The sequence below is a fragment of the Aegilops tauschii genome, chromosome 4 (assembly GCF_002575655.3).
Source record: "Aegilops tauschii subsp. strangulata cultivar AL8/78 chromosome 4, Aet v6.0, whole genome shotgun sequence".
Taxonomy (NCBI): domain Eukaryota; kingdom Viridiplantae; phylum Streptophyta; class Magnoliopsida; order Poales; family Poaceae; genus Aegilops; species Aegilops tauschii.
The window spans coordinates 504,336,011-504,350,988 of record NC_053038.3 but is presented as its reverse complement, the minus strand read 5'-3'; the positions used below and the strand labels follow the sequence as shown (position 1 = coordinate 504,350,988).

Genomic DNA, 14,978 nt, shown 5'->3' with positions numbered 1-14,978 from the left:
TTCTCCCACGCGAGTGGTTGGCGGATGGCGCACGCTCCAAACCAGCACCCATAGCCTCCAAATATGGAGGCTCGCGGGTTGGATATGGAGTGCCCTCCATAAATTGTGGCGACTCGGGTCATATGACATCTTCTGCTAGAGTGTGTTTTTGGGTCAAAATCATCATATCGGTGGTTATTATGCCGACTCTACGAGAGTTACTCTAAGTATTAAGCTAACAAAGAGAGCACAATCTCTCGGACTCAGTTTTCTAAGCATGATGATTACATCCAGCATAACATGAGCATTAGATATTACAAGGCAGCAAATCAAAGTGCAAACCCAGCAAAAGAATCACCTCAACTTCCAAGGAGATGAAAATTGATCAAGCATACATCATTAGGAGAGGTCGACAACAATAGGAACCAAGATTCAATTCACATCACATAATCCCATCCATGGACCTTTATGTACACATCTTGAATCACCTCCTTGACTAGCTTCATCCCTTAGTGCGTTCGCATCTAGGACTTTTCTAAAAGATATGTGACATAGTTTGAAAATACCAGTCGGGGGATCATCAGAAAAATTGGTTAGAACAAGCATAATTTTGACCTTCCAAATAATCCAACATACAGTTACTCCTCCACATGCATTGTTTTTTGTGGGATCTTCGGGAAGGATCGCGGTCATCCTCCCACCATGACTTCAACCTTGTCAGTGGTTTGGAGATATTGAAAACACACTGGGTTACCTGCCAAATTTTTAGCAAGAGCTCACCCAAACATTAGGTGTGTAATGTTTTCTTTCTGCAAGCATAAGTGACACCGATCATTGCCAGCTCTCCCTATCTTGATCAGATTATCCTTGGTCAAAATGCTATTTCTAAGCACGAGCCAAAGGAAAAAAATATCTTTAGAGGGATTAGAAACTTCCAGATGAGTCTTGTGTAAGAATTCCATGTAAAACTAACATCTCGTGTACGAATTCCATGATGTATGATGAAGGTATCAGACCACACACGTGGCAACAACCGACTTGCCCTTTATTGATGAGTCCAAGAATCCCGATTGTTGGTTACCCATATTCAAGCTTCTTGTTTCATTTCGATTATGAGCATTTGCTACTTTCTCTGGGAATGGGATATGTAGCTGCTACTTCTTGAGCTTGTGTTGGTTTTTCCCTTGAAGAGGAAAGGATGATGCATCAAAGTAGAGTAAGTATTTCCCTCAGCTTTTGACAACCAGTATCAATCCAGTAGGAGACAACGCGCAAGTCACTGAATACCTGCACAAACAAACATCAACTTGCACCCAACGCAATAAAGGGGTTGTCAATCCCTTCACGGTTATTTGCAAAGTGAGATCTGATAGAGATAGATAAATGATAAAGTCATATTTTTGGTATTTTTGGTTTATTGAACGAAAAGTAAAAGATTGCAAAGGAAGTAAATCAGAAACTAAAATTGTAGATCGGAAACTTATATGATGGAAAGTAGACCCGGGGGCCATAGGTTTCACTAGAGGCTTCTCTCAAGATAGAAAATATTACGGTGGGTGGACAAATTACTGCCGAGCAATTGATAGAAAAGCGCAAAGTTATGACGATATCTAAGGCAATGATTATGAATATAGGCATCACGTCTGTATCAAGTAGACCGACTCCTGCCTGCATCTACTACTATTACTCCACACATCGACCGACTCATGCCTGCATCTAGAGTATTAAGTTCATGAAGAACATAGTAACGCATTAAGTAAGATGACATGATGTAGCGGGAAAGACTCAAGCAATATGCTGAAAACCCCATCTTGTTATCCATGATGGCAACGATACAATACGTGCCTTGCTGCCCCTACTGTCACTGGGAAAGGACACCGTAAGATTGAACCCAAAGCTAAGCACTTCTCCTATTGCAAGAAAAACCAATCTAGTTGGCCAAACCAAATCAATAGTTCGAAGAGACTTGCAAAGATATCAAATCATGCATATAAGAATTCAGAGGAGATTCAAATAATATTCATAGATAAGCTGATCATAAATCCACAATTCATCAGATCTCGGCAAACACACCGCAAAAAAGTATTACATCGAATAGATCTCCAAGAACATCGAGGAGAACATGGTATTGAGAATCAAAGAGAGAGAAGAAGCCATCTAGCTACTAGCTATGGACCCGTAGGTGTGAGGTAAACTACTCACGCATCATCGGAGAGGCAATGGTGTTGATGTAGAAGCCCTCCGTGATCGAATCCCCCTCCGGCAGGACGCCGCAAAAGGCCCCTAGATGGGATCTCACGGGTACAGAAGGTTGCGGCGGTGGAAAAGTGTTTTCGTGGCTCTCCTAATAGGTTTTGGGATATTTGAGAATATATAGGCGGAAGAAATAGGTCGGTGGAATCACGAGGGGCCCACAAGGGTGGGGAGCGCGCCCTACCCCCTGGGCGCGCCCTCCGTCCTTGTGGCCGCCTCGTGGCTTCCCTGACGTGTACTCCAAGTCCTCTGGATGTCTTCTGGTCCAAAAAAAATCATCACGAAAATTTCATTCCGTTTGGTATTCCTTTTCTGCGAAACTCTAAAACAAGGAAAAAACAGAAACTGACACTGGGCTCTAGGTTAATAGGTTAGTCCCAAAAATAATATAAAATAGCATATTAATGCATATAAAACATCCAAAACAGATAATATAATAGCATGGAACAATCAAAAATTATAGATATGTTGGAGACGTATCAGTAGCATGCAGGAGCGGAGATACGCATCCCCTTTTTCTTTTGGCTTTTGAATTTTAATATTTCATATATTTTGAAGCAAAATCCAGATTAAGCTTCGCTTGCATATTTGTGCTTTTGGTGACAAGGGCATTCAAATGAGATCCATTTTGAATATGTTTTCACGAGTTTTTGAAACTTCGTTAAGTTTCAACTTCTGAAACTTGGTGCGAACAATCGACAAAATCATATGTTTCAAAACCTGCGCTAGGCAAAAATGTTTCAACTTCTCAAACTTGGTACGAACGACCAACAAAATCATAAGTTTTCGAACCTGCGACCAAAAAATCGTAAGTGTCGAAAACTAAAACTTAAAACTTGATGTGCCTTTGTGCGGGATCCAACGACTTTGCGGATCGCGAGGCAATTGGGCGACCGATACGGCCAGGCATGTACTTGCCCCTACGAATTTCTGACTTCCTTCTATACTGCAAATACATCGGTTTACTCCTTTTAGAAAATAGTTCATCAGTTTACTAGGATCGTCACGTCTAGTTTTTTTATTTAAGAAATACTACCTCCTGTCCTTTTTACTCTGCACATAAGATTTGTTTGAAGTCAAACTCCTAAAGTTTGACCATATTTAAATGAAACAATATCAACATCAATAATACTCCCTCCGTTCCTCAATACTTGTCTTTCTATGCATTTCAAATGGACACAACATACAGATGTATGTAGATATATTTTAGAGTGTAGATTCACTCATTTTGCTCCGTATGTAGTCACTTGTTGAAATCTCTAGAAAGACAAATATTTGGGAACGGAGGGAGTACTAAAGTTATATAATATGAAAATTAAATTCATGTTGCATCTAACGTATTGATTTCGTATTGTGAATGTTGATATTTTATTTTAGAAAGTTAGTCAAGCTTTACAAAGTTTGACTTCAGACAAATCTTATATGCGGAGTAAAAAGGATAGGAGGGAGGACACGTAACTTTATTCATACTCGCATCTGTTACAAATACACTGTTTAGGATTCAAAATTACAAAGTAACTCCTATAATTATTATTTTATTGAAAATCCTACACCTTTTTTAGGGAAATTGCGAAGCTTTATTGATCAAAGTTCATAAAGAGAGGGATACACATGGGATCATGGGCTTGGGCTAGGCAAACATGACGCCTTCGATATAGAGAATGTGAAAACCTGACTAAACTGTGGCCCTTTATGTTAGAAGCACGCCCTTCAAACCATAAACTGCAATTGAACTCTAATGACCTTGCCTTAATCTCGCTTATGATTAACCCATATCGACTAGCATTACCCTTTGTAATACTCCCTTTGTAAATTAATATAAGACGTTTTCCCGCTCAATATAAGACATCTTCTGCACTGTCATAGTGTCAAAAAATGTCTTATATTAAGTTACAGAGGGAGTATCATCCACTACCTACTTTGAGTCTGACTCGCAAATCATTGAGATAAACCTCTTAAGAAGTTGGAGGGCCTAGTATACGACGTTTTCCCCTTTGCTAGGCCCAACACTAAAAAACCTACTTTTTTACTAGTGATTTGGAATTGAGTAGGTTGAAAAAAAAAGACATACTCCTTGGCAAGAACGACGCTCAAATGAGTATTTTACGTAGCAGAAGATCTTCGGCCAACACCACAATGCTTCATGGCAAGCTATAGCTTCGAGGGTGGCCATCTGCAATGCGCCATGAACCACCGGTGCCGAAGAACCAAAATATTTTTCGGAGTCATCACGACATACCGTTCCCACAGACCCACCAATTCCGGATCCTAGCCACACATGCATCCACATGAATTTTTGCGCACCCAACAAGGTGCGGTTTCCATCTGACACCCACTTCCTGTTTCTTGGTTGTACGGACTGTTTCCCTCGAAATTTTTGCCCAACGTCCCCAAGTTCTAAGATAGGGGGGGGGGGGGGGGTCTGTGGCCCTAGTTTCTTTGACTCATTTGAAATGAGCTACGAATAGGTCCTACTTCAGACAATCCTTCGTTGTCACTTCAGAGGAGATGAGTGGGATGACGAATGAGTTCTTTAAACATCTCTATACTGCTGAAGGTACTGAAAGAATGGACGATGTTCGTTCTGTCGACAGTTCCTCGGAAAGTATCTCGGTCAATGAATGAGCAATTGATTGCGTAGAACCGGTTAATACAAAGACGTGTCGATAGTGTGCTGTGGAAGATGCCTTCATGGATAGCTTTTCTTCTCGCCGACCATGTCGCCAAAGTGTCACTGGTAGCTTGATAAGGATTCCTACGACTAATAATTACACTGAAATCTTTGAAAGACGTCTCTTTTTGAAAAAGAAAAAGGAGTCGGTAGCCCTATTATCTCCGTGGTGGACCTATCGGACGGCCCGTTATCGGACAGCTACGCGAAGAAGAAAGAACGGACGGGAACAGAGCACGCGAACGGGAAGGGGCAACAATTGAAAAAACAAAGAGGCATTCAAGCCCAATCTTCCATTCCAGCAGGACCTATGTCGGACGGACAATAAACTACTAGTCCACTGTCCCCTCATCAAAAGAAAAAGAAACAATTAGTAGTCCACAGTACGGCTATCCTCCTACAAGATTTAATCAGTGGAAGAGATGTGGAACTCGTGGCCTAATTCCGGTGCACGCAAGCAAGCGAGACCACGCGCGTACGCATACTGCTGATGCACAGTGCACGCGGGCCTCAGGTCACCCGCGCCGCGGACATGCCGGTGCGTCCACTCCACCAATGGCGACCCTCCCGCACCCCACCTAGTAGCTAATAATGAGAAGCATCGCTCCGTCGCGAGCTTGGCCACACGCGCTCGCCGACGCCGTGCTGGCTTGTTTGTGATTGCGTGGGGGTTGGACGTGGACCGATCGACAGCGACGCCGGACCGTACATACCACGCGCGCGCACGGCGATCGGCCGATGGAAACCAGAGGCGACAAGGCGCGGTGGCCTCTGTCTGGCTGGAGCGAAAGACCCACGCCGCCTAAATCCTGCCCTCCGCTAGCGCCCAACCGGGCGCCTTGGCCCGACGCGCACGTTCCGTCGCCGGTGCCGGTGCGCGTGCATGAATGCCACGACGATTCACCCCGCAGCCTCGCTGGCCAGCGTCGGCTCGTTTTCCTTGTTTTTCACTCGCCGGAGCGGTGGATCACGCGCGCGCTGCGCCTGGCGACATGCGGGGGCCGGGGGCTGCGGGTTGTACGCCGAGGACCTCAGGCGGCACATGTCTTTCCACTACAGTCCTTTCCTGAGAGGTGGTAGTAAAAGTAGTTCGAAACGTGCTTTCGTCTTTCCGGCCGGTCCCGGCCATGTGTGTAGCTAATTAACGTACTGGTCGAAAACGAGGGACGCTGCACGGGGAGTCCATGTCTTGCCTCCAAAAGGAGCGCTGCTGTGGCTTTATAAAACGACAGCAGTACAGCACGCCTGTAGTGTAGGACGATAGTCCCCGTCCCTGGTACTCCGTACTACTGTAAGGGAGAATTTGTATCAGCCGCTTGCATTCATTATTTAGATGTAGACTCCGTTTGAAACAATTCAAGAAAGTGCATATAAATTCCCTAAATTTCTCCTAAATGGCGCTCCGGGTCCTTCGATTTGGCATGGTCGTGGTCTTCGCAAGGAGATGCTCTTTTTCTTATGCGTTTTATTTTGTCATGGATGCAATTAACATGAGATGACCAGAGCTGATGACTTAGGCTATCGATTTACGCTGATTTGTTTTCCTTCACACTTCATCGTCTGATATACATGTGGTCGTCTCTTTGATGGAAATACTGTAGAGGTGCCTCGGGACTGAGTTGTAATCTTCTCAAAAGCTCCGTCTCTCCCATCAAATGTGATGATTTCTTCGCTACGATATGTTGCAACCTCAGAGGCTGCAAACTCGAACATATGTCAATGGCCTATCTTGGTTTGCCGCTAAACTGCAATAATGCAAGTATAAGAAGATTTCCAGAGTCTCTTGTGCATTATTAGGGCAAGGCTGGCTTCTTGGCGGTCTGCTATGCTAACTCAGAGCGGTGGTTTGGTGCTTATTCACTCGGTTCTCACCTCCATCGCCATTTTTCATCTTCTTTTCCGTGGACCCCCTGCCTTGGGTCCTAAATGCAATCGACAAGGTTCAACGGGTGTTCCTTTGGAGGGGTTTTGAAGAAACGGTTGGGGGGGCATTTTTTGGTCAAGTGGGAGACTGTCTACAGCCCCAGAAAGGTTGGTGGCCATCAGGGGCGATTCTACCGTCTGGTCACCCCGGCACGTGCCCGGGCTCGAGCGCTGCCAATTTTCAAGCGCCGGAGTGTGTGAATACGTACATTATTAGGCTAAAAAAACATCCTGTTCATGAATTGGGCTACTTTGGGCGTTATTTTTGCCTCTTGGGCTTACTCACGTCAAAGGCCCATCCATTAATTACCTTACATGGGCCACAATAGGTAATCAGATGGTGCATGTGAATCCATCGATCAGGAGGCCGGTGGCTGCACCGATCACCTCGCCTGGGCGGCTACCTCACACGCCTATTCGCCTGTGCGCCGCACCGCACGACGTGCCCTAGCAACTCTGGCGGTTGAAGGCGGCGACCGGCGAGGTGGACTGACGGAACACCGGCGGCCGGTAAAACCGCAAGAGATGATGGCCTGGGCCAAATCAGGCTACCACTCCCACAAGCGACAATCGGGATCGGAAGCGGAAGTGGAAGCGTGAAAATCAAAGCGGCAGTCCTTTGTGTAAATTCACTCCGGCTCCGGCGGATGGTGCTCGTCCTAGTCACTGTCGGCACTTCAATTCAATGAAAATTTTGTAATCTGGTAATGTGTTGTATCTTGTAGAATCTTTCTTTTTTTGCACTTCAATTCAATGAAAATTTTATAATTTCATAATCTATTTTATCTTGTACTCCCACCGTCTAGGTTTATTAGGCCCCCTTTTATTTTGAGCCGAAGTTTTACCATGCATTTAAATAATAATATGTAAAGTATATGTCACAAGAACTATGCCATGAAAACCTCTTTCAAATACAAATCCAACAATATACTTTTTGTATCGTATACATTATCTATTTTTAGTACATTCTCATCTGTGCACAAGGATGAAAATGGGAGATTGGACTTTTATTTGGTATTGTATCTCATGTTTTAATTTATCTATATGATGTATGAAATATTAGTGTGTATATTACACATGATGTTTACCTAAATATATGATACTTGTGGTGTTGATAGACCTAAGTAAATTTTAGCTTGCGCCGTGCCCAGGCTTCGACAATTTGCTAGCTTTGCCACTGGTGGCCATGGTATTACTAGCTTGGTCAGCATGAACACGGCCATGAAACTACGACGGGCTTTGGTCAATCGTGTTGAAGGTGACAAACCATGGAGGGCATTTGGGGTGACTCTCGGCAATGATGACCTGCACAAATTTAACGTCGTTGCTGAGGTGACTTTAGGTAATGGTGAGAGCATAATTTTCTGATACGATGTGTGGCTGGATGGCACTCCCCTTGCCTCTATTACGCCGAATATTTTTCAGGCCGTCCCGGAAAACATTAGATCTAGGAGGATGACCGCTTTTGCTCTCGATGGAGATTGTTGGTCAACCTAATCAAGGGTAGTGCATTTGAATGGTTTAGGGCTGGGGCTAGGTGTTCTCAATCCTTGTTTGAGTAGCTTGGCGTAACGCTCATGGTTGCTACCTTGTATGTTTTGGTCGCTTTTGGTGTGTGTTGTATAAGACTATACCTTTTGTCTTCTCTTTCTTCTACGATCACTTGCAATTCTCATGCATGGTTCAAAAAAAAGTTTAGAAATTATGCGTCTCTCACTAGTGATTATTTCACAATCGACTTACAAATAGTTACATTCATTGGAGATCTTTCCATTACTTTGTACTTGCACTTTTCGCAAAAAAAAAAACTTTGTACTTGCACGACTCTTAATGATTTAGCCTAAAGGTTTTTAACATTCGACCTGTTGGGCCCCGGGGAGAAAATGCTTGGAGAAAAAAAATACGGCATGGCATGTCATGTGTATATCTGACGGCCGAGATCTACATGATAGATCACTAAATGGGGTAAAAACTGACAAACCTTTGCTAAATGGGGGTAGAAACTGGTAAAACTCTGGCTAAATAGAGTAATTCATATAAAAACTGCCAAATGGGGTAATTTGTGTAAAAAATTGTTAAAGTAAGGGGTACTGAAATTCACTCTTTAATGTTAGAAAAAACTGGATTTATATCTCTGTGGTTTTAATGTTTGTAGGATTTGGGGATTTGTCAGTCATGTCGACTTAGTTCCCATCTAACATAAGAGCATCTCCAATAAACGGTTCATATGTAGAAATAACCAACTTTTGAAGCTTCGAGAGCAAAAAGCGCTGCTCCAACAGACGGTCCATATGTAAAAAAAATTGGACCACCGCCTCCCGGAGATGTAAAATTGAAAACTTTGTGATGCAAATTTACATCACGAGATACAAGTGATGTAAAACCGCGGCCGCCCGCCAAACGACCAACCGCCAGTTCATTGCCCTTCCGCCTCACGACTGCCCGCCTGCGACCCGCCTGTCCGCCACCCCCACCACCACCACCCCCCCCCCCCCCCCCGCCTTCCGCCGACGCAGCCGATGGGCTAACCCACGTCGCCGCCTCCGTTGCCACCGCGGCGTACTCGCCCTCCGCCGCCGCGTCCACGCCGCCGCCTTGGATTCGCGCCGCCCCGGCCGGTCGCCACCACGCCGGCGGTTCCTGCGAAGGCGACGAAGGCACGAGGCGGAGGCAAACGGCCGGTGAATCGCGGCCGGAACCCGGCCGAAAGTGCGGCTCGGCCGGCCAAAATCTCAAAGGCAGCCACGGTGGCTCGGGCCGCCGACTCGCAGCCACGGCCGACGGCGTCCTCGAGCAGCCAAGGAGCCGTTCCTCCACCTCTGTCGCCGCCACCGTTGGCCGTGGAGGAAGATGTGGCCACGCCGACGGCCACCGCCTCCAACATGTTCGATGATATGTTGCAAAGGTAAAAAAAACATTGCTCTCGTTTGTTGTTTCAAATTGAATGTGATGTTGAATGTTTGTACCATCAATTGTAGTCTTGATGATGAAGCTTTTTTGCACGCGACAAATATGGCAAATGATGATTATGTGTCCGCACGAGTATGTGTCACAAGAATATGAAACCCAATATGGTGATGACAATCTTGACATGGACGATGAGGGCTTTGTTGCGAAGGGAAGAAGTGGAAATTATACCAATGCGGAGGATGTATTGATGATCCACATGAATGATATTCATGTGTATTTTAATTTGTAGGCCGAAAAACTTTGATTGGGACGATGCACTTTTGGTAGAGGGATTTCAAACTATGATGATGATGCACTTTTGTTATGATTTGAACTATGATGATGATGCACTTTATTTCAAATTTTAAGTGATATTTGAATGCAAAACCGCGGCTGGACAATGGCTGAACAGCAGCCGCGCGCTGCCGGCCAGTTTTGCATCTTTGTTTTGGACCATCTGTTGGAGATGCTCTTTTATTTACATCTCCGTTTTGGACCATCTGTTGGAGTTGAGCCTTTTTCGAAGATGTAAAAAGCACTTTTTGGTGTTCTAAATTTGGACCATCACCGCTTTGGACCACCAAAATATACATCATCTATTGGAGATGCTCTAAAGATAATTTATGGCCTTGCTTTTGAGGAGATTGCTGTAAAAATTAGGTGTGCACCCCTGCCAAGGAAAGTAATCTGGGTGCAAAGCCCTTAAGTTTCAGCATGTTCATTGTAAATTAAGGGATTGGCTAGGAAAATAATCTACTGTTCATCTTCTTCCCTGTAACCGTCGCACGTACCGCCGGCCTAGCCGTCGGCCTCCGCCCTCGGCCGGCGGCGCTCCCGCGCCAGCCCGACCGCCCCGCCCTCCCCTCAACCGCCGTCCACCGCCGTGCTTCCGCTGCCCCCAGCCATCCCTCTATCCCCCCCCCCCCCCCCCCGCCCCGCGACGAGCTTTTCTCCGGCGAAGCCACACCGCCGCCCCACCACCGCCCCCCCACCGCCACCGTCTACCACCCCCCCCCCCCCCCCCCGAAACCCTAAGATAGATACTGGGGTATCCTGCCCAGCGACCTTCCTCTTCCCCTCCGGCGAGTTTCTTCCTCCCCGTGCTTGTTTCTTCCTTCAACCAAAATCGACTGACCCAATATTCAAAAGTCAGGCGATTGACATGTAGCTATTGTGGTAAAATAAACCCGCTTTTGTAGTTTGTGATACGTTTCATTTTAATCGGAACACAATGTTTTTGCATCGCCTTAATTCATGTGATCGCTCATGGCTCATCTATACGAACTCACGCATGCACACCTATCCTGATAAAATTGTGAAGAGCGAGGGTGTGATAGCTAATGAAGATTCGCTGAACGTGCATCTGAGAGGGCCTAGCACGCAGGTGGTGCAGCGCTGGGTGTTGCCCCTCCCGCCGGCCGGTTGGATTAAACTAAACACGGACGGATCCTTTGTTGGTTTGGTGATTCGTGATTCAACGGGAGAAATTATAATACCGGCATGCAGGCAGCTTTTCTCCTGTCATGATGCGTTGGAGTTCGAACTGAACCAAGAACTGCAGTTAGGATAGGTTCAGGGCCTGAATGTTGTTTGAACTTACGTGAACTTGAACTGCAGTTGGTCTGGTTTTGGTTTTGATAGACTCAACCTTAATGCAACTTTATACAAAGCTGAGACTTTTATTTTAGGACGGAGTGAGTACTACTAGTTGACACTGATCGATTTGAGATTGAGATCGACAACAGAGTGACGAGAATATTACGACTTGCTACTGGCCAAGTGGGCAACACGATACATTCAACAGTTCGACACTAGATTTTTCCTTCTAGCTACCTGCGGCGTCCCTTGTCAGCGATCGATCGATCAAGCGCAGCTACAAATTCGCCAACTCCATGCATCTTTCTTTCACGATCACCAGCCACACGATCGATTACTCTGAATTCGCCTTTTAATCAAGCACCTGCGTGCCTCCTCTTGATCCTGGCCTTGAAGCCGTTCTTGATGTGGAGGATGATGGAGATCTTGGGCTCCACGGCGTGCCCGGGCACCGCCTCCACCTCGAAGTTCCTCACCACGGCGGCCGCCACCGCCTTGAGCTGCACGAACGCCATGTCCTTGCCGAGGCACGTCCGCGGGCCGGAGTTGAAGGACACGAACTTGTACGACGGCACGTACCGCGCCTTGCCGTCCTCCCCGATCCACCGCTCCGGCCGGAACTCCCGGCAGTCCTTGCCCCACACCGCCTCCATCCTCCCCATCGCGTACAGCGACACCATGATCTTGTCCCCCGGCCGCACCTCGTGCCCGCTCGGCAGCGCCTCCGCGGCCACCACGCCCTTGTGCTCCATCGGCACCGGCGGGTACAGCCGGAGCGACTCGCACAGCGCCGCGTGCAGGTACGTCAGCCGCCCCAGCTCGTCCGGGTCGTACGTCACCATGCCGTCCGGTGTGGTGGTGCTGGAACTCACGGTGTCGAGCTCCGCGAGGATCTTGGACACCACGCCCGGGTTCCTCGTGAGGAGGTAGAAGAACCAGGAGAGCCCCGAGCCGGTCGTGTCGCGGCCGGCCAGCATGAGGTTCATGGTCGTGTCGCGGAGGAAGGCGTCGACGACCGTGCTCGCTTCGTCGTCGTCGTCGTCGATGTAGGAGGAGAGCAGGTCGGCCGAGTCTTCGATGCCGCCTCTCGCCTTCACCGCCTCCCGCCGCTTGGCGATCGTCTCGCCGATGAACCGGTCGATGTCGCGCCACGCGACGGCCATCTTCCGCTCGTACCCGACCCCGAGCCACCGCACCAGCTTCCACCACGACGGAGGGAGCACGTTGCGGACGAGGAGCACGTCCATGGCGTCGTCCATGGCGCGAGCGAACGGCACCTCCGGGAAGCCGATGGCCAGGCAGCCCGGGTCGACGCCGAACACCAGCGTGGTCGTCGTGTCGAACGTCAGCCTGAGGAACACGTCCTGCAGGTCGCACACGCCGGTGCCGCCGCCGGCGACGTGGGCGAGCAGCGGGAGCAGGTCGCGCTCGACCTTGCGGCGGCTGCACCGTGTCACGAAGGCCCGGAACCGGGGGCCGGACATGAGAAGCTGCGCCTTGGCGCGCTGGCGGCGCCAGGAGTCGCCGTCGGCGTTGAAGATGCCGCCGCCGAGGATGTCCATGATCTCGGCGAACTCGGGGCCCTTGGGGTAGTTGGCGAAGTTGGAGGTGAAAACGTGGCGGACGTTGGCCGGATCGGAGGTGAGGAAGAGCTCCATGCCGGAGCGCGGCGGGCCGACGAAGCGGAAGTTGAGCGGGCTGGCGGTGAGCAGGGAGGTGACCCAGTCGTGGAGGCGCGGGAGGTTGGCGAGGAGCGCCGGGAGCATGCCCACCAGCGGCCACTCCAGCGGGATCACCGGGTTCTTCCGCTTGGACCTGGCGTGGAAGTAGTAGAAGACGACGAAGCAGAGCAAGGAGAGCGAGAGCTCGAGGAAGGAGACGAACGCCATTTTCGCCAGCTCTCTTGCACCGTACACACTTAAGGTCGCGGTGGAGCGCGCCAATGGTGGTGTGGAGTTGGAGAATGGAGACTAGCGAACGTTCGGAGGGTGAGGGTCACCCATAGTCATAGATGTACTGGTACTCGAGCAGAGCATAATCAATGATTCAATGTCGGGGTTGGCTTTCATTTCAAATGTTACTCCTGATTGGCAGTCTGTTCACAAACAAATTGTTTTGATTATGATTGATCATCACAATTCACAAACGTGGCTTTGAAATCTTGAGACCAGTGGTGTAGGTGCAGTCTGTTCATGGTCATTTTTAATTTAGAGTGAAGTCCACAAATATGCACCTGGAAAGTCAACAAAATTAGTTGTCAATTTCCAAGATATGGGTATAACATTTTCAATTGAATTTCAACTATATAATGCATTGTGTACCGTACACACATGGTTGATACAACATAATAAATTCAAGGTGCGGAATATGGTACTCCCTCCTTTTCCGATTTATATGGCTGATCTCAGTTCTTTAGTTTTTCCAATTTAAAGGTCTCATCTTCATCTCCTATTGAGATTCCGAGGCGCATTAAATATTTGCATGCAAGAATTAAAAATGAACTCACCAATGCATGTAATGTTTCTACTCATCTACAATGGCCAAGCATGCATGCACTGCAATTAATCCAAATTAATGCACCAGTTTAATTTGGGTAGTTTTGTAAAGTACGAGATACATTCCTCCACTCATCATCTGCCTTGGTTAATGAGATTTTATATTTGAGCCCTATAAACCGGAAGGGAGGGAGTAAAAATAAGCGAAAGCAAGACAGAGCGAAAACATCATGATAGAGGAAGCAAATCCATATTCATTTTAGAGAGGATATCGCATGAAAACCAAAATTCAATGAAAACGGTGAAAACCGCATAGAAATAGTGTCTCGAGGTTTTAAAAAAAATCAAAAATATACGGGATGTTAAGAGTGCGATATTCACTCCCAAGTTTAAAGACGTTAGCATTTATGGTGTACGAAAAAAATCATCATTAAATAGTGTTAAACAGTAAACGTCACTACTCATTGCTGAATTTATTTTTCCATAGCTTGTAAAAATGGTAATGTGTCTGAGCTTGGAATTTGGCATGCCAATAGAACATGACCCTTTTAAGTCCCTATATTATTATTTTCTTCAGATATTTTAAGTTGGGGACGTGGTTTTCACGAATTTTTCTTTGAAACTTGATTTTCAAGTGATATTCTTTGAAACGTGTATATGCACTAGGAACTACTCCCGCATACTCCCTCCGTCCGCGAATAAGTGTACCTCTACCTTTTGTTTAAGTCAATGTCTTAAAATTTTGACCAACTTTCTAGAAAAAAAGTAGTGTAACATATATAACATCAAATTGGTATATTTTAAACATTTCAAAACGGATCTAGTGGTATGAATTTAGTACCGTAAATGCTGTTACTTTTCTTTATAAAGTTAGTCAAAAATTTAAAACTTTGACTTGAGGCAAAAGATAGAAGTACACTTATTCAGTACGGAGGGAGTATGTACCAGCTAGTAGCATACTCCGATTGCGTGTGCTGATCGATGCTGGTGTCACTTTCTTGGCAGTTGAATGCTGACATAAATGATAGCACATGCATTAAGTGATAGGCCTGCCCGGGCTGCCACCGAATCACGGATGTGTACGTGTGGATGCAAGTTGCAAGAACGCACCC

The 14,978-nt window shown here is 47.0% G+C and overlaps 1 protein-coding gene across 1 annotated transcript; it reads right to left on the bottom strand.

Annotated features, from left to right (window-relative positions):
* Nucleotides 1-11,434: 11,434 nt before the first annotated feature.
* LOC109755433 (alkane hydroxylase MAH1) lies at nucleotides 11,435-13,497 on the bottom strand. The gene has a single exon (XM_020314345.4). It carries the CDS (start codon nucleotides 13,258-13,260, stop codon nucleotides 11,728-11,730), a length of 1,533 nt encoding a protein of 510 aa, XP_020169934.1. The 5' UTR covers nucleotides 13,261-13,497; the 3' UTR covers nucleotides 11,435-11,727.
* Nucleotides 13,498-14,978: the final 1,481 nt, after the last annotated feature.